This window comes from Capricornis sumatraensis, chromosome 1 (assembly GCF_032405125.1).
Source record: "Capricornis sumatraensis isolate serow.1 chromosome 1, serow.2, whole genome shotgun sequence".
In the NCBI taxonomy this organism is placed as follows: Eukaryota; Metazoa; Chordata; class Mammalia; order Artiodactyla; family Bovidae; genus Capricornis; species Capricornis sumatraensis.
The window spans coordinates 219365618-219386817 of NC_091069.1; the positions used below are offsets into that span (position 1 = coordinate 219365618).

General features: G+C 36.3%; 1 protein-coding gene across 1 annotated transcript in view; it reads left to right on the forward strand.

The window, feature by feature from the left end:
• Window positions 1-3599: 3599 nt before the first annotated feature.
• GPR149 (G protein-coupled receptor 149) overlaps window positions 3600-21200 on the forward strand; it is a 93198-nt gene continuing 75597 nt past the window's right edge. The window contains exons 1-3 of the mRNA XM_068974513.1: window positions 3600-4619; window positions 5579-5771; window positions 11120-11574. Of these exons, the coding sequence (XP_068830614.1) occupies window positions 3600-4619; window positions 5579-5771; window positions 11120-11574 (1668 nt within the window). The remainder of the gene's footprint in view (window positions 4620-5578; window positions 5772-11119; window positions 11575-21200) is intronic.

Below are 21200 nucleotides of genomic sequence, written 5' to 3' on the forward strand. Positions count from 1 at the left end.
TTTAGAATAACTACATATTATTTATGTTTTTACTCTATTGGATAAATTCAGTCATTCTCAATCCACTCAGTGCTTCACAGAGCTCTATATTAAAATTCTCCTCCAAATATTATCTTTATTATATGGCAAGGTGGACCTTCAGAACTTCCATGGTCAAGAGCATTGACCAGATTGAGTAAAAAGAGCAAGCATTAACAATAAATCTATTTCTCTCTATAAATGTTCTACATTAACATATATAAGACTTCATAAACTAAAAGCCTAATGAAATGTTTTCCATGTAATTCTCTCTAGGTTGTTTTATAGTCTGTAGTGCTACATTTTTAAAGTAACCAAAACAGCATTGGAACAATAAATGCATCTTCACTTAAACTATTCTGCCATAATCATAATTTTAATTTTAATCAATATAAATTTGCATTATTAAGTAATTTGAAAACAGGATTTTAAATAATTGAGATATAAGCTTTGCCATAATTGAGACAGAGGAACAAGGCTCACTCACAAGAACTGAGAAATCTTTTTCCTCAGCCTCCTAAATGTTATCCTGGTTAGCTTAAAGGCATTTAGAGTGATTTCTTTTTTAAGTGCAGGAGGATATTGCAAAGAGATGGAGATAATGGTAAGTGGAAGGCTTATAACTTTCAAGAAACTCATATTATATATATATATATTATATATACATTAATATATATATATAATATATATACATATCCAAGGGATCTTCCCAACCCAGATTTCAAACCCAAGCTTTATGTTTTATATATATATAAAATACAGGAGCCTGGCAGGCTACAGCTATGGGGTCACAAAGAGTCAGACACGACTAAGCGACTGAACACACTTGCAATATATGTGTGTATGTGTATATATATTTAAAACATAAAGCTTAGTCAAAGGTTGTTTATAAATTTTAACTTTGAAAAATTAGATATATCAAACATTCTTTCTGAGAAAGAAAAACAAATAAAACTTTATAATTGTCAACAGTCATTGGAAGTGTTCCCAATCATGCAGTGCTAAAAGTGGGCAATTAGAAAATGTTTGTATGTGTTGTGATTAACAATGTAAAGCCAGGCTACAATTTTAAAAATTGGCCCCATCACTTTCTAAGTGTGTGGGGACAACCGTGTACTTAATGGCATTAGGATGAGCTAGGTTACTGTCCAATAACACCCTCCCTAAAACACAGTGATTTACACAATAAACTTTACTTCTTACTCATACAAAGCTTACTATAGGTTCTCACAGCCCTCCAGGGCAGCTATGATCCTTCAGTTGGCCTAACATTCCAGACTGCTTGAATCTGATACATTCTTCATGTTGGCAAGGGCATCCATGTCATCATAACAGGGAAAGAGAAAACATGGAGAACCCAAGCATCAGTTCAATATTGAGTACTGTGAAGTCGGCAGAAAAGAAAATTAAGACAAAGTTAACCTGAACTATTTAAAAACCATATCATCAAAATTCAGAACTTGAAAGGGCCTAAAAATGATCCAGTCAAGCCCTGTATTTTACAGATGTGGAAACACACCAGAGAAAGTATAAGAATGTTTACCCAAGGTTATACAATCAGCAATAGCACAGTCTGGAATGAAATCCAGATTTCTCTCCTAGCTCCCTCCTGGCTGAAAATTCCACCACTAACCTTTGGAAATGTAGTAACACTCTTGCCCCTCTGTCATATGGTAGAGGCCAGGGCAACATGATGCTTAGGTATCCTATCCCTTTTCTAAAATTACATTTAATAGAAAACACAGAAATGATGGTAATGATAAGGAGAATGTCTGCAGGCCTCAAATGTTATTGTGACACTTATGTATTCCTAATCATGGCATTTTAGCAATGTGATACATATTATTCAACCCAACTACAAAGCCAAGGTTAAACACCATACTGAAAATTAACCGAGAACCTTTTTACTCACACTACTCTGTAAGGTCCACTGCTATCAGTAGGAAGAGTCAGAGTGCTGAGCTAGCTGTCACAGGTGGCTTTTATTTCCATTTGCTGAGTGAAAGAGAAATTGAACACTATGTCAAGATTAGTGAAGGGTCTATTGTGTCTATTGAAGGATATGGCCAGCATTGACTAATACAGTCACTTTTCACTTGCACAAAGTCAGGTTCAAAATGTAGCTTCACTTATCTTCAATATGAAAGGAATGATCAGAGTTCTATTATCACATCCCTGTACTTAGATCATTACCATATGAACCTCGTCCTTTCCCTTTCCCTGCTTTCCTTCAGACTCCAGCACTGAGTGTGAAAAGGCAGCCTCATGTCACGAGGCTGAGCTGTGAAGGAATACTACCCTAGAGCATCCTGGGAAATACTGGACCAGAGCTATTGCTGTTACTTCTTTGTTAAGCCCCACATCTTTCAAAACTGATGATTCTTAAAATGAGTTCAGAAACTCACTTACTGTACAAAACACCCCAAATACTCTGAATAGAAATGTTTTTGTGAGGTAACCTCCCTTTTATGCCCTATATAATGTTATCTAACTTTAACAACTAGAAATTGTTATTTATTCAAATAGCAGCTTGCTTACTTTATGACATTGGCATAAAATAGTTACATGCCTAAAGTCAGAATGTCTCCACCCGAAGAGTCTCCAAAATCTTGTTTAGTAATGACATTCTTAAGTACAATAGATATTTTAAAAACAAACAAAGCCAGTACCTCCTATTTTCTTTAAAATAGCATTGATGATATTCTTCCTCCAGTGGATTATAGATCAGAGATGTCTAGATAAGAATAAAAGCAGCCCCTTAGCAGAGTAGCTTGGACCTCTGAAATGAAAACAAGATGCTATTTTTCATTCACGTCAAGCCTGAGCAAGTATTTGGGTTAGTTTTATATGTCAAAACCAAAAGGGTAGGCTTAGCAAAGACATTGTCTCTTGCTTCAAATAAGGCAAGCTGAGGAGATGTACATCCTTTCGCTCACACACAGAACTCCCCTCCCTTTTGTTCTTGCTTCTCTCCTGCTTAGAGCTGACTGACTCCTCCTTCCTGCAGCTCTGAGGATCACAGGCTGACTGAAGAACACAGCAGTTCCGATGGGGAGCTGTGCTCAGTGACTCTCTCTCATTTTCTCTCTGTCTCCCTGTCTGTGAACCGGCCAAGCTGAAAACTACCCGATAATCTGCCTTTGAATCCAGCTCTGGAACCAAATGCATCATTTTACTGCTCTTAAAAAGTGAATACAGTTTGATTACCTCAAGCCAAAGCTGCTTTGCTCCACAAGAAGGACCCAAAAGGATCCAGACATCATTGTTTTCCAGTCTACTTGAGGAGCTTTTGCTTTCATGCCTGAAACTTGCTGGTTTCAGGAGGGAGTTTTTGGCTTTTTAATTGAAATGTTGAAAAGTTTCTTATTGCTGCTTTAAGTGGAACCCATTTTTCAAATATGAGTTGAGTCAGGTCTAACGGAGACTTGTCTGACTGTATTCTGCAGGAATGACCGTGGAACATCTTGAGGGAAACTTGGTAGGAGAAAATGAGATCTGATTTGCAACTAACAGCCATGCTTATTAATTGTGAGACTATTTACAGACCTACTGAAAAAGAAATTGAACATTGACCAAGAATAATGTCTGTGTTTCTCAGTAACTTATCAACAAATGACTCTAACCTGTGGAAAGGAAACCATAATTCGACAGACCCTTTAAATCTGCCAGGAACCGTGAATATCTACCTTTTTTGCCTGACATGCCTAATGACTCTGGCAGCCCTGGCAGGCAGCATTTATTCACTAGTTTCTTTGCTGAAAATGCGGAACAGAACTGTTGTGTCCATGCTTGTGGCTTCCTGGTCTGGGGATGATCTCATGAGCGTCTTGTCGGTGACCATCTTCATGTTTTTGCAGTGGCCAAATGGGGTCTCTGACTACTTCCAGTCTCTGTGCACCATCTCTGCCTTACTTTATTTATGCCAGGGCCTCTCGAGCAACTTGAAGGCGACTCTCTTAGTCTCCTACAACTTTTACACGATGCACAGGGCTGTGGGGAGCCAGGCAACCTCCAGAAGATCTGGCCAGGTGCTCGGAGTGGCGCTGACCGTGTGGGCAGCCAGTCTGGGGCTCTCCGCGCTCCCTCTGTGCGGCTGGGGCGCCTTCGTGCGCACGCCTTGGGGCTGTCTGGCTGACTGCTCCAGCTCCTACGTGCTGCTCCTCTTCGCTGTGTACACTTCGGCTTTTGGGCTACTAGCCGGCCTCTCGGTCCCGCTCACTCACCAGTTGCTGTGTTCCGAGCAGCCGCCGAGACTTCACGCCAACTACCAGGAAATTTCCCGCGGCGCTTCCACTCCAGGGACCCCTGCAACTGGAGGGAGAGTGCTTTCTCTGTCCCCAGATGATGCTCCAGGTCCGGCCCCGCGGTGCTCTGGAGAATGCTCCCCGAGCTCGGACACCGTGTTTGGACCGGGTCCACCCGTGAGGAGCGGAGGGCCAGGGCAGGAGCCGGGGCACGGTGCTGCCGCTGTGGCTGGAGACTGCAGGCGCGAGAACCGGGGCACTCTCTTTGGCACCAGGAGCTTCACCGTGAGCGTAGCGCAGAAGCGCTTTTCTTTGATCTTAGCGCTGATAAAAGTCACCCTTTGGCTGCCCATGATGGTAAAAGTGCGGTTGCTCACGGTGTGCGGATGTGTATGCCAGACAGTATGAGTGCGTGTTGAGACCAGCGCCCCTGGTTTGGAGGGTCACCCAGAGATGTACAGTTTAGTCCGCTTACAAATCTGTCTCGGTTGGTTTTAAAGAAGCACTTGGAGGAAAGCAGTTCACGAGTAGGACTAGCAGCCGCGAAGCCTTTGTTAAGTGCTTCTCGGTTCAAAATTAGGGAGGAGGGCGGGGAGCGCTTTCAGGCGCGTGAGACTTAGTTTTCCCAGATCTGTCATGGTCAAGGGTGTTTTCTCTCCGAGCAGTGTCTGGGAGTATTCAGAAAAGGAGGGAGACAGTGAAGGAAAACAGCGTACGCCTCTATTAGTCCCCCAGTCTTCTGTCCTGCGCTTGTCTTTGCTCCATTCCTCCCTAGTAAGGTCGCAGCCCATCCCCATCAGGAAGGGAGGAAAGGCATAACCACTAGGACAGAGAACAGAGAGTAGACAAAACAGGCTTTTGTTCACGCCTCCAAGAGAGAGCCAGAGGAGAGAGGTGGCAGGTGGTGCCCTAGTGTGACCAGCATGGCCTGGCAAGGGTGAGGAGCTAGGGCTATGACAAAGGACATCTGGAGTACCAGGTACAGGTTTCACAGATGCTTGCCTGTTTTCTGGGATAGCGTTTTTTCATATGGTGAACTGGGCTCCCCTGGTGGAAACTTGAGCTGGCAGCCAGCACAGACCAGGCACTCAAGAATGGAAACCCTCAAAAGCCTGTGCAGTCTGGGGCGGCTGGCCTCTTCCCAAAGGATCCTGGTAGCCCCAAACCAATGATGCCAGCTCAGGAGCAGAGCTTCTAGCTCTCAGATAGGAAAGGGACCTGGAGAAGGGAGCTGAGGCAGCATGCTTGGGGGAAAAAGGCTTGGCAAAGTGGAAAACGTTTTCCTGGGATAGGTCTGAAGCTCTCTGCTTTTACAGATCCACATGGCGGTCCAGCACATCTCGGGGTTTCAGAGCCTTCCCTTTGAGATGCTCAGCTTTATGCTAACCCTCCTGGCCACCACTGTAACTCCAGTGTTTGTCTTGTCTAAACATTGGACACACTTGCCCTGTGGCTGCATCATCAACTGCAAGCAGAACCCATATGCAGTGACATCGGATGGGAAAAAACGTAAGTCCTGGATAGTGCAGAGTTGAGAACAATATGCAGAGGGTCAAAAACAGAAAGGTGGTCTATTGAGAAAGTTGCCTTAGTAGGTGATGAAGAGTCCAAGGACAAGTTAAATGGTACATAAAAGGAAGAAATGTTAAACAATTATCAGCACAGTGTTGGAGTAAATTTTAAATGAGGCAGGTTTGAAACAACTCTGTGAATTGCATGTACATTGAATGGTTATTTTAGGTGATTAATAAAAGAGAGAATTCATTTAACCCAGCATGAAATCAACAAAGGACTTTAGATGTTATATCCACCATAACTCTTAGCTCTGAGTAGAAAATAAATCCCCCTCCCAAGTCTACGTAGGAGAAGCCTGCATCTTTGAAAAGTTAAAATTCATTATGTTAAAGTTTATTATTATTGAGTAGAACATTAAAGAAAAGCATTTCCATTATTTAGCAGATTGTATTCTTCCAGGGTGTTGGAAAATTTTCAGAGTAAACAATAGGAACACCTGAAAACATTTCCAAAACAAATTTTAAGTGTATGCCTCTGCTTTTAGAAAACATACAGATATATACACAGATGACATCCCCCCCAAATACCTATAATTTCAAGAAAGGACAAAGGTTGGCAGAGTTGTTCGTGTATAAATCTCATCATTAGTTACTTTTAAAAAATACATTTTAAAAACTGCATCTTTAACAGGAATGGAGTCAATTATAAAGCTCACCAGAGTATAATTGTTCCTATACTAAGACAGGAAAAGTTGAGGAATGGCCTGTATGTTTTTGCTCTGTCAGGAAGGAAAAGGATATCTTTTTTGTCATTCCAGAAAAAAGATAGGATGTTCTACATTTAATAAATTCAATACACTAATAAATGCATTGGTGTATGCTGAATTAACTCTTCCATTAATTGTCCTTTGCTCAGAATAAGCAAGTATATTTTTGTTTAACAAAGAAGAAAGAGTGAATGAAAACAGTCCATCTCAGACTATATTAGGGCTATAAAAACTGGAGGCTATTAAAGAATACTCTGTAATCAATTCTTCAACAGGGCTATTTTATAACATTCAATAGTCATGAACTGCTCATTTTCCATGTATTCATGACATTTAATGTCTATATAATTTTCAAATAACCTGAAGATTTTTTTAGTGTTAAGGGTGCCATAAAGTTTTATTGTCAATAGATGCCAAATTCGTCTATGCCCTTAAAATACAATAACCACAGAATTTGTAATAAGTATGTGCTTCTGGAGATTAATATCCAGAGCAACAGTGACATAGAAAATGAATAATAAATCTTTTTGATAGAAAACACAGAAGAACATAGAACATATAAAAATTATTTACAGACCTGAAAGTTCTACCATTCTATCAAACATTAATATTTTGCCACTAAATTAATGAAACAATCCCACTTTATATATTTAAAATTGTAGAGAGACAAGAAGAATTTAGAGCAGTCTTTTTAAGAACTAAAGGACACCTCTATCAAAGTCAAAAACAAAGCAGTACAACATTTCTATCACTGTAAATCGTCTAGGAAGCAGTCTCTCTGGTACTGCACAAAACGGAAAAACCTACAGCAGGCTGGTAGAATCAAGTTAATATCTCATGTTTGAAATTAGAACCACACCTTCCAAGATCAAAGTAATACTTTTCCTCTAAAATTCCCATTGCCTTTATTTGTATAGGGCAATACAGGGAGAGATGTAAAAATTCAAGGAAGATGTTGAAATGTAAGCCTAGAGAAGCACGGCTTCAAAAACAAAACGTGACAAACATTCATTTAAAATGGCTTCATTCTCTTTAGATCCCAGGCTCTGCCACAGGGAAATTATAAGAATGGTGTATTTTCACTGTGTGACCCACCATAAATTTTCTTATTGCTAGGATGACACACAATTTTGAAACTCCAAAGATGGCTCATCCTCAGGTGGGCAGGAGCTTGATCAGTTACTTGATATAGTACTTTGATTTTATATAGTTATAGTACTTTGATGGCTCCAGTTTCACAGTTAAGCTCTTTCTCCCTAACAAATTAATGTCCCCCCCCCTTTAATGTTTTTTTTGTTGCGGTTGTTTTGGTTTTTGTTGAAAACTCCAGGAACAAGAAAAGGAACATATTTTTTCCTAATTCATACTTACCGTAAATATGATATAAACATGATTCTACATCTCAGCTTCACTATATGGAAACTGAGAGACATGCAACCAGAAAATGAAGTTTCCAGGGATAATAGTTCTCTCCTGTTTTCAACAATAATCTGTATTACTACTGTCTCAAGACAAAAGTGGTTTTAAAACAAGATGGTTTTAATACAGAGGTCTCAGGTGGCAGACATATGGGTTGGATATGGCTTTCACACCCATTTTGTTTTAAAATTAAACAGACAGTTCAAGTAAAATACTTTCTAAGTACAAAAATCAGATTTTCAGCTTCCTTTTTTTTTTGATGAAGTCAAAGTATCTGGTGGCATATTACGCTGAAGAATTGTATTTATAAGCTGACTTATAAAATTACTTATTTTATGTCTAAAATTGTCATTGGCAAGATGTGATTAAAATCAGAAGACTAGAGCTAATTCACGTCCTAAATAGGATTTTGCTTTTCAGAACAAATGAGCGTGTGTGCTCAGTTGTGTCCAATTCTTTGTGACCCCATGGACTGTAAGCTCACCAGGCTCCTCTGTCTGTGGAATATTCCAGGCAAGAATACTGGAATAGATTGCCATATCCACCTCCAGGGGATCTTTCCCACCCGGGGACTGAACTCACGTCTTCTGCATTGGCAGACGGATTCTCTACCATTGTGCCACCTGGGAAGCCCCAGAACAAATGTAACAGTGTACTTATTTCTCATAAGTGTAGTATTGATTTCCAAAAGATCCTGACTCTATCCAGATGGTCCTTAAGCTTCTTGTAAGTTACTAGTCAGTTATTGTCCACCTTGTTATATTGTTATAGCCTATTATCTTCATTAGTTAGTCAGAATTTACCTCTAGTGTTAAGGAAAAGTAACTAACAAGAAATATTTCTATTGGTTACAATTTATAATTAACATACTTCCGTTAACTTAAAGATAGCATATTGGAGACATTCTGCTTTTATTAACATATTTCTCTCAATGGTCTGATTAGCAGTACAGCAATTTCCCATAGAGGCTAATAACTCCAATTCTGGAGTTAGGTTTAAATTCAAATCTCTTTAAGTAAGTAATCTTAGGTTTCCTTTATCAGCCTCAGTTTTCTCAAATGCAAAATAGAACCAATTTGCCTATTATTATGTAGGGTTGTTGTTTTGTTAAATGACATGACCCATGTGCCTAACTGGCCCTGGAATGCTCTAGTTCCCCATTGTATCTTTCACAATCAGACTTCCTTCTTGAAGCCTACCTCAGACTGCCTCTTGCACCTCATAACATGCAGGTAGATTGTCCATTGAACTAATTCTTTAAAAATCTTGCTCATTTTTGCTTTCTATACTTCATAGTTGTGATGTGTAGCTAATAAGATACATAGCTACAGATATCAATTTACATGATAAAATTGGGGTTTTATGACAGTTTTTGTTTGCTTAATATCCTTGAATTGACCACTTGTCACTTTGTATCTTATTTTAGAGAAAAAGAAAACCTATCAATAATTGAAACATCCCTTTATTCAGTTTTCACACTATTATTAAAACAAACTAAAAATTCTAATTTAATTTTACTGAACTATATTATTAGAAAAACTTAAGTAGTACTGTAAATGAGACAGTGGATAGTGTTAACATCTGTTTCTACTTTTCTATTTTCTTTGAATAGAAATTTTTGTTTGTGTCCTGGTTCAAACAAAGAGTGTTTTTGGCTCAAATAATGAATGATAACTATAAATTCTATCTTTCAGTCAGTGAAATTGGTTTGTAAATCTTCAGTTCTGAGACAGTTTCAGTAATAGAATCAGCATATGAATGACACAAGGATGTACTAGGAAATAAATCAAACTTTACCTGTTGTTTTCATAGAAAGTTTATAGTTTTTAATAAACCTTTCCCCCAAGGATCTCTCAATGTGTGCTAAGTGTGTGCTATAAAACACAGAGCTATCCAAGTAGAAAAAAGTTTTGAAATGAGCCATATTTGAAAGATGAAAACCAAAATATTACATGGTATTTTGTCTACCATCTTGATATAGCTTCATTCTTAATACTCAAAAATTATCTAGTATTTAATGACATTCACACAAAACAATTATATCACTTCTTCACATTCTCATTTGTTATTTTACTAAAACTTTATACTGTATTCACCAAATAGTAGTAGTGTATATAGGATATCATCATATTTCAAAACCATAGAAAGTTTTATGCATTTCTGCCAAACTCATCTTGTAATTAATAAGGTATAGACATGTTGTAAAATGCTTAATTTCACAGAAATATAAATATATGCACATTTTTACAATTCATTTCAAATTATTCATGCTATTTTTAAACATTTAAAAACTATTTCAGCATTATCTAATTTTTAATGTATTCACTTATAAACATAAATGTCAGCAATGATATACATTAAAATATTGAAAGCAGTTATATCTGTTGTTGGTATTGTCAGCTGAATAGCTCAAAGAATATTAAAAGCTTCCTTTTTGAGTTTTTTATTTTAAGGATAAATTGCTTTTGTTATGTTTATTTATCTATTTGGCTGTGTTTGTTTACAGTTGTGGCACACGGGAACCTCACTATATCATGGAGATCTTTTGTTTAACACACAGACTTTCTCTAGTTGTGGCACATGGGTTCAGTAGTAGTTGTGGCAGCGTGGACAATCTACTTGTGGTGTGCAAGTTTAGTGACCCTGATGCATGTGGGGTCTTAGTTCCCAGACCAGGGATAGAACTCACATCCCCTGCACTGAAAGGCAGATTCTTAACCACTGGACCACCAGGGAAGCCTCTATTAAGAGCTTCTTAGTTAATATCTAGTAAAATTAAATTTATAAACTATGTATTTTATCCTAAAATAAAGAAATGCACAATTGGTAGACCAATATAGCTATCCTAAAACTGAAAGTATATGACACGTTTTAAATTTATAGTTAAAGTTTTAAATAAAATTTGTTAAAAGACTTCAGGATTCTGGAGCTCTATGTATGTCAAGGCTTTCATTGTGTAAGTGACAACAGTTAGGCCCAGAATGATATGATGGCTGGAACTTGTAAGGACTATTTTTTTGCATAATTGACAAGATCATTTTAAGAGTTCATACTAATCAGGTTTAACTCACTTTCTTATTTTTATTCACTTTGTATATTCAAATGCTGTTTACATCTACCTTCCTAATCATGGAATTTTGTTTTTGTTTTTACATAGCGAAGAGGAGATGCTTTGAATTCAATCTATCATTTCAGCAAAGTTATGGAATTTATAAAATAGCACATGAAGATTACTATGATGATGATGAAAATTCTACAGCCTGTCACAATCTCATGAATTATGAGTGCACAACTACAAAAGACTCTCAGAGAGACACTCATATCTTCAGTGCCATAGAAGTGGAAATCAGCACCACACCCTCTCTGGACAGCTCCACACTAACAAGCATCAACAAATGCACAAACACTGACATTATAGAAGCTGAAGAGGAGTCCCACAAAGAAAGAGGTGTTGATCCACTACTTTCTGAAAAAGTAGAAGGTGATATTAAATACGATGAAGCCACCTTTTTGGAAGGGCCAGAAAGAAGACTTTCTCATGAAGAGAGTCAGAAACCAGACCTTTCAGACTGGGAATGGTGTAGGAGTAAATCAGAAAGAACCCCTCGTCAGGTACAGTAAAGATTGCTATTATTGTAAAGTAAAAATAAGACCAAGCATGATAGCATGCAAAAAAATTATCAGTTGTTTATTTCATTCAAGATAGTATTCACTTTCCTCAGTTAATTTCCATAATATTAGATTTATTTCAAAGTGTCTTTTGAAGGACTTCTAAATGTTTTTAGTTAGTTCTATACTTTCATTCAAATTCTATATATTTGGGGATTAGCAGAGTTAAATATGCTTTTTGAGAAGAGTAGAGCATTCTAACTTCATGTAATCTGTATAAATTCAGACTAGACCCTTGAAACTTATTTCAAGTTAATTAACTTACAGGTTTATTTTTCTTCACCTGAAAACTTTACACAAGTCCCTGAAAGAGGCTTGGGGGCAAAAGTTTATACAACTAGTGATGAAGAAATAGTCCTATTGCAACTGTATTAGATAGCTCACCTATTAACCATGCTGAAATTAGTCCTTCTAATACTCAGCAAGGAAAAAAAGATCTATTTCAGAATATACCCAAGTGAACCTTTACAAAAACCCTGCTTAATGTTCCATCTTTTTAAGGATTGAAGAATGTTTATATAATGTTTTTAATGGAAGAATTTGTACCTTAAGCTCATCTCATTCTTTCCTAGATTTCAGCCTGCCTATAATGGTGAGGAGTACTTATTTTATTAAAATCATTTTGTGATATTGATATAAGATTGTTCTTTCCTCTAAATGCTCATATATGATAATTAAAGTTGCCTTGCTTTCCACACAATTGATTTACTAGGAAAAGATACCTTTTTCTACCTGACAGTATAAATCAAAATCCACTTGCCCATAGTCTCTGAAATTAAAAATACAATTCTTTAAATATCCACTAGTAATAATGTAATCATTGATCAAAAATATGACCATAAATCATCAATTATGAATGTGAACAGAATAATCTGAGATTTCCTTTATTCTTCTAATTAATTAAAACTACTAGTTTTACTTTGATATCAGTTTTAAAAGTTGGATAATAAAACAAAGCATACAAAACATATGATTAAAAATAATTACACATAGTGTTCCGTGATTGGATATCTCCAAAAAAATCACTAAATATTTACTGTAAATTGACAAATATAATAAAAAGTATATTACTAATAGGACACACACATTTTAAAAACAATGTGGTATCCCAGCTAAAAGGGGCCACCCTATAATATCATCATCAATGTGCTCCTAAATAATCTAAACCTCCTGGTTTTCTTGCACTTAAAAATTAAGTACTATTCATGAGGAAGTGAGTATGTATACGTGTCAGTGTGCACCCATGTTCACCCCAGTAACTTGGAGCCACAGCACCCTGTGCTATTCCTCTGTCCCATCCTCATGCTTACCTCTTATCGGTTACAGCTATCTTGACTCTTGCTCATGCTTTTTGGTTTTACTGTATTATCACAACTGAGTGTATTTCTAACATAATATATTCCTTAGTTTTGCTTGTTTTGAGTTTCCTAAAGATAGCAACATATCTGGGTGGGACTTGTGGTTTTTTCCATACTACCTTACTTTAAATGACTTCATTTTCTAATTTATTTTGTCAAAACAATGGGAAATGCTGCCTCAATTATCAGAACTTACAGCTGTTATTTAAAAGCCTTTAGTTATATTTTTGAAGAATATAATCCATTCTCCTAGAATTGGGGGAATATGTAAAAGGATCAGACACTGCTTACATCTAAGTATATTGTCTTATGAGAATAGTGATGTGCAACTTACAAACCTCTGTAAATCAAAAACCAAAATGAAATATGGAAAGCACAAAATGCTGACCAATCCAGGTATCTTTCAACTACAAAGATTTCTTATTAAGTATTAATATTGTAACATCTGTGAAGAGCAAATAGTTCAGGAAACTGATTTTAAATGATCCTTTAAAAATATTTAGTGGTAAAATAGATAATACAATGCTTAGGGAAGGTAAATTTATACTTTAAGAGACTAATTAAAATTAAATGAAATACTATCATAAATCTTAAAACAACAGCAAGAAATCCTTAAGCTACAGCCTGATGTTATTGGTATGACTTTTCCTTAGCATATCACCTATGGACTTTAAGGTTAACATTATAACCAAAATGTGTTTTAGGGTTGAAAAGCTTTTCCTCTGACCAAAGATTGGTTTTAACTCTTAACCTATTCTTCACCAGCAGATGTTTCATGGGAAAAGGTAATGACTTGAAAAGCACTTTCTTTTCATTCTCTCCTTCCAAGTTCTTTCTTTGCTCTGAAATCAACTTAACTTATATATATTATAGTGATACATTAAACTTTGGTTATATTGTAGTAGTTATGAAAACACTATCTTTTTATCTTCTATGGTTGTATTTTCTAATATTTAGGTTCAATTTATCAGCTTATTGAATTATCCATGTTCTTTGTTATGGGGGTATAAAAAACACAGGTTTGATTTAAAATGTATTTAACTGTCCCTACCGTATTTTTACAACGTGCTCAATCATTCAGTTATGGCTGACTCTGCAACCTGATGGACTGTTGCCTGCCAGGCTCCCCTGTCCATGGGGTTCTCCAGGCAAGAATACTGGAATGGGTTGCCATTTCCTACTCCAAGGGATCTTCTCAACCCAGGGATCAAACCCATGTCTCCTGCATCTCTGCACTGGCAGGCGGATTCTTTATCACTTCACCACCTGGGCAGCAACCCCCCTCTCCTTTTTTTAGAATACAATAAACGTTGCTTTTTTTTTTTTTTAGCGTTTATGCAAGTAAACAAATTCTCAGTATATCCTGTTGGAAATTCTGGTAGGCGTGAGAGTGTCAGATCAAAGTTAAGTTATAAAGAAAATGGTAGTAGGAGGACTTGAGTAGGTTTAAATGCTGTCCAATAAAATGTATCAGAGGTAAGACTAAACTTCAGTGTTATACTTAGCCACACAATTGCTTCTTTTTGAACCCCTAGTAGGTTGAATCTTAAGCAGTTTATTGTTTTAAAGTTCAGGAAAAAAATTGGAAATATCAGAGGTATTCAGTTACAAAGTTTTAATGTGGTTGCCATGGTATGACTGTCCCTCAAATGAAATAACAGTTTTCTAGAACCTCAAAGTTTTGTCATCTTTGAATGAAGAAAATTGTACTTATAAAATAACTTGGTAGCTTACTGGAGATCACTTTGGGCTTTCCTGGTGGCTCAGAGGGTAAAGCGTCTGCCCACAATGCAGGAGATCTGGGTTTGATCCGTGGGTCAGGAAGATCCCCTGGAGAAGGAAAAGGCAATGCACTCTGGTACTCTTGCCTGGAAAATCCCGTGGACAGAGAAGCCTGGTAGGCTATACAGTCCATAGGGTCGCAAAGAGTCAAACATGACTGAGCGACTTCACTTTCACTTTTTCTCTTTTAATACTAATCTCATCAGGTTATCCATGGATTTCATTTTCTCTTCTTTTAATTTGTTGTCTTAGAGCCCTAGAAATTCATTTATTACTATGAATTAGCAACAAAGATATGCTGTTATCATGCACTTAGTCCCACTTATAATTCTATATCATCATAGCATTTAAAACATGAAAGGTCCTCTACTATGCCAATAGAATATAGAAAAATAGATTCTGAAACAATCCTCAAAAGTGCTGGAAATGACTGCTTTTTGAATTAGCCATACCAACCATTTGGAATAATGAAGAATAAACCAGCAAGAACTAACTTAAACTCACTGGGGAAATCAAAGAAATTTTAATTTTAAAGAAAATGTTTTAACTATCTAAAAATAGTTTTACAAATCAAAGTTAAGTACTTCTTTGTAATATTTAAGTACAGCTTTAATATCTAATCACCAAGAGATGGATATTAGTTTAAAGAATGGGGCAAAGTCATTCATATCAATGTATAGCAAGAGCTACCACAATGTTGTAAAGTAATTAGCCTTCAGTTAAAATAAATTAATTAATTTTCTAAAAGTAAAAAAAGAATGTGGGGATAAAACATTTGAGTGATGTAACATCAAAACTCTAATAAAGAAATACACTGCAAAAAAAAAGAGGATGGGGCAAAATCAATCCTTGTCACTTAATATATGTCCCCAAAGTGAAATAAGACTTGAATATCCCAGTATACATATCTCTTTCCTCTCCCTAAAAAAGTGCATCTTCTCTTTTCATTTTAAAAAATAAACTATTAAAAATTTAAATCAAGCATAAGATGTTAGTGTTCCTCTGACACTGTCACCTTGATAATTGCAAATGCTTAAACTTGTTCTCTGAGTAATTTTTGCCATTTTTAAACTGAAGTGACATAAGGGGAAAACTCACATACCACCTCCTGTTTGTAGCCTCAAGGCAAAGATGTAGCCTCATCTGAACACAAAATGAGTGTTTGGAATATAGATTTTTTTATATTTAGCTACATCTGTTTGTTTGGAGTGGTTATTTCCACTCACTATTCAGGGATCTGAAAATTGTTACACTGCTTTCTTTTTTCGAAACATTTATAATCTCTTTTGTTTTATGATTACAAGGTAATATATTTATTGTAGAAAAAGTTTAGAGTTTGCTGCTAAGTGAAGAAAAACACTCACTTTTAACCACCCAGAGTTAATCACTGTTCACATTTTATCATATAAAACTTTAGGCTCTTTCCTAAGCATATATTTTCACTTTTGACAGAAATGGGATTGTAGTGCACATATTGTTTTGAAATTTGCTTTTTTCCACGTAAGAGTATAATTTTCACCTGATTTAAATTGTTTGAGCCATTTGTGTGATTATCTGGTATAGTCTAGAATGGCTGTTTAGAGTGTGGTTTAAAAATTTGTTCACAAATGTAAATTTGATCTCAAGTATTTAAAGTCTTGAAAGTTGAAACTAAGGAAATTTCATTGTAAACTAATTTGAATATTTCATAATATATTTTGTGATCCTCACAGTATGTACCATTTGCTGAAATGAAATAAAATTGAGCTAACTGTTCAATTTCTATGGATTCAAGAGGATTAGCATTGGGTCAAAGCTTATGTAGAATCTTATTCACTTTTTAAGCTAAGGGTTGTGTTAATATCCTCAAAAAATGCTATGGTTTAAACCTTAAAGGCTTTGTGTTGGAACGGCCCAGTTATGGCTTAGATCTCTTCTACAGCTCCAATTGTTATCCCTTATTTGAACTCAAGTAGCTGGAAACACTATATTTTAAAATCTTTTTATTATGAATTCACTTTAGAGTTACAAAACAGTTTTTAAAATAGTATGAGAGTTCTAATATATCCTTCATCCACTTCTATTAATGTTAACATGTTACATGATAATAGAATTATTAGGGAATTAATAACTAATTTGTAGACCTTATTTCAGTTTTACTAGTGTCCTGTTTATGTCCTCTTTTCTGGTCCAGAACCTGTTCCTCAATTCATTACTGCAGTTACTGTCATGCCTCCTCAGAGTCTTCAGTCTCTAGCAATTCCACAGTCTTTCTGTGTCTTATTACAGATGACTTTGACACTTCCGAAGACAACTAGCCAGTGTGTTTCATTTTGCTTGTTTCTAGAATATCCTTGAGTTTGTAATTAACACATGTTTTCTATTAATCAAATTGAAGTTGTAAATTTTTGACAAGAATAACATAGAAGTGCTGTTTGCCCTCCCCAGCACACCATATCAAGAGGTTCATGATATTGATATGTCTATGACAATGATATAAACTTTGATCACTTGGTGGTGTCTGACAGATATCTCTATGTAAAGTTACTATGTTTCCCCTTGTAAATTATAACTATTTTGTAGGGAGATATTTTTGAGGCCATGTTATGCAAATATTCTGTTTCCTATCATACTTTTGTCCACTAATTTTAGCATTAATTTATGAATCTTGCCTGTAACAATTATTATGTGAAAGTGATTTTCTATTTCTATAAATTTTTCTATATTTATTATTGGAATTATCCTGCAAGAAAACAGTGATCTCTTCTCCTGTTATTTGTGTTAGGATGAGATCATAGATACTTATTTTAATCTATATGTTATTAGCAATACTATTATTTATTTTATCACTCCAGTTAGCCTACATTTGGCCATTGGGCTATTCTGAGGTATTCAGGTTGATGCCTTTATCCATTCAACATGCCATTCTCATCTCTTTTTAGCACTTCCTTACTTTCTAACAATACAAGGTATTAGTCAGTATCATCTTGTATTTTTCCTGACCCATTCCTAGAATCAATCATTTTCCTGAGGAGTTGTAGTTCCTTCTGTTAAAGAATGGGATTTAGAAACCAACATCTGGGTTCTATTTATTGTTACTAGTTATTGTTACTGAGATGTCGTGCTTCTAGACTCTATCATTGGACAGATCATTAATATATGTATGTATGCTCATGTATGTATGTATATATATTTTTATATCAATTTCTCTTTAAAAATCATTTAAAACTATGAGTTTAAACTGACAGCTCCAAGTCCAATCAAATATCCCAGCATTTATTCAAACCCTTCCTTTTTCTTTTTCTGATAGTGAGAAAACTGGTTCTCATTCTCCACAGATTTATTTACTTATCTGCTCTATCCTGATATACACATAAAGTAGTTTTAGAAATGCTAACCCTAGTGGTCCAGTGCCTAAGATCCAGGGCTCCCAACGCAGGGGGTCCATGTTTGATCACTGGTCAGGGAACTAGATCCCACATGCTGCAACTGAGAGTTGATATGCCTCAGCTGAAGAACCCCCATGTTGCAACTAAAAGAAAACACATGCTGCAGTAAAGACCAAAGATCCTATGTGCTGCAACTAAGATCCAATACAGCCAACTGCATAAATAAATATTTGAGAAAGAACTACTAACCCATACTGCTGCTGCTGCTACTCTAAATCACTTCAATCGTGTCCGACTCTGTGCGACCCCATGGACTGCAGCCTACCAGGCTCCTCCGTCCATGGGATTTTCCAGGGGAGAGTACTGGAGTGGGTTGCCATTGCCTTCTCCCCTAACCCATACTAGTGTGGGAAAAAACATTAACTAGAATATAATAGTTGTGTATAGTTTTTTTAATTTTAAACCTTAAGAGTTGACACAGTTGTCCACTTTTAGTTAGGTTATTTTCATTTCCATTCCCTTCATTTTGTATTACATATTGAGTTTCTCTCACATTCTTTTTGATTTTGATTATTTATGTTTAAGTATGTGAAATTACTGGGTTTCCCCGGTCACTCAGTAGTAGTAAACATCCTGCCTGCCAATGCAGGAGATATGAGATGAAGGTTCAATCCCTGGGTCAGGATAACCCCATGAAAGAGGAAATGGCAACCCACTCCCATATTCTTGCCTGGGAAATCCCACAGACAAAGGAGCCTGGCAGACTATAGTCCATGGGGTCGCGAAGAGTTCAATATAACTTAGAAACTAAACAGCAGCAGCAGCAGCATGTGAAATTATTACCATGTTAACAAGAGTCAGAACTATTGAAAAGGTAGACCATCCGCCCTCATTCCTTTTTCCTACTCTCATTTTCCCATTCTTACCTTCTGTTCCCACCTATCCCCTGTAAATAATCAGTATCATACTTTCTAGTTTAATCACCCTGCATTTCTCTTTGTACAAAGAGAAGTACATGCACATCTTTTTACATCTTCTTCTTCCTTAAATATATTCTTTTATACTTTGCTTTTTTCATTAAGTAATATGTCCTAGAAGTTTCTATATATCAGTCATAGAGATATTTCTCATTCTTTATATAACTGCATAATAATCTATAGTGTAGATATACTATAGTTAATTCCACTACTCTCTTATATGCACCTTAGATTATTTCTGATACTTTGCAATTAAAAATAATATTGCAGTGAATAACCTTATGCAAATGCATTTTCATATTGTTGGAAGCGTATCTTTAGGATAAATGCCTAGAATTAGAATTTCTAGGTCAAAAATTAAGTGTAATTTTGTTAGAAATGGTCATACAAGTTTGCACTGCCACCAGCAGTGTGTAACAGAAGACCCTTTCCACCACCTCCTCAATAATAGAATATATTATCATGCTTTTTAGTTCTTGCCAGCCTGATAGTAGAGAAATGCTATCTCAGGGTTGTTTCAAATTATAGTTATATAATTGTAAATGAGTTTAAATTGTTTTCATTTAAGAGCCTTTCCCTGGTGGCTCAGACGGTAAAGCGTCTGTCTACAATGTAGGAGACCCGGGTTCGATCCCTGGGTTGGGAAGATCCCCTGGAGAAGGAAATGGCAATCCACTCGAGCACTATTGCCTGAAAAATCCCATGGACAGAGGAGCCTGGTAGGCTACAGTTCACGGGGTCGCCAAGAGTCGGACACGACTGAGCGACTTCATCTTTTTTGTTTTTTGTAAATTGTTTTTATCTTTTCCCATTTTTCTATTGGATTTTTGTCCCTTTAGCCTTTAATTTTTAAAGATTCCTTACATATTGCGGATATTAGTTCTTTGTGACATATGTTGTAAATATTTCCCCAAGTTTTCCATTTGTCTTTTAACTTTACTTACTCTGTCTTTAGTATGTACGATTTTTAATATTTTTATAGTAAAAATATCAACTTTTTATTTACTTGTCTCTGGATTTAGAAAGTCAGTTTTTTATTTTATTTTGTTGAAGTATAGTGGTTTTACAATGTTGTGTTAGTTTCAGATGCACAACTCAGTGGTTCAGTTATATGTTCTTTTTCAGATTCTTTTCTTCCCCATGGACAGAGGAGCCTGTTAGGCTGCAGTCCATGGGGTCGCTGAGAGTCGGACACGACTGAGCAACTTCACTTTCACTTTTCCCTTTCATGCATTGGAGAAGGAAATAGCAACCCTCTCCAGTGTTCTTGCCTGGAGAATCTCAGGGATGGGGGAGCCTGGTAGGCTGCCGTCTATGGGGTCACACAGAGTCGGACACGACTGAAGCGACTTAGCAGCAGCAGCAGAGTATGTTGAGTATAATTCCCTATGCTATACAGTAGGTGCTTGTTGGTTATCTGTTTTATATAGTATAAATATGTTAATCCCAACCTCCTAATTTATCCCTCCCTGACTTTCCACTTTGGTAACTGTAAGTGTGATTTCTATGTCTGTGTGTCTATTTCTGTTTTGTAAATAAGTTCATTTGTGTAATTTTTATTTGCCTTTCTCTGTCTGCCTTACTTCATTTAGTATGATAATCTCCAGGTCCATCCATGTTGCTATAAATAGCATAATTTCATTCTTTTTATAGCTAAGTGGTATTCCATTGTGTGTATGTATATGTGTGTGTGTGTATACACATACACATGTATATCTCACATCTTTATTCATTCATCTGTCAGTGGACATTTAAGTTGCTTCCATGTCTTCGCTATTGAGAACAGTGCTGCAGTGAACATTGGGGTGCATATTTTCAAATTATAGTTATATCTGGATATATGCCTAGGAGTGGGATTGCAGGATTGAACAGTAACCCTATTTTTAGTTTTTAGGGGATCTCCATACTATTCTCCATAATGGCTATATATAGTGGCTTCAGTATACATTCCCACCAACAGTGTAGGAGGGTTCCTTCTTCTCTACACTCTCTTCAGCATTTGTTGTTTGCAGACATTTTAATGATGACCATGATGACCAGAGTAGAAAGCCAATTTTAAATGGAGTTCACTCGAGTTTTCTTAC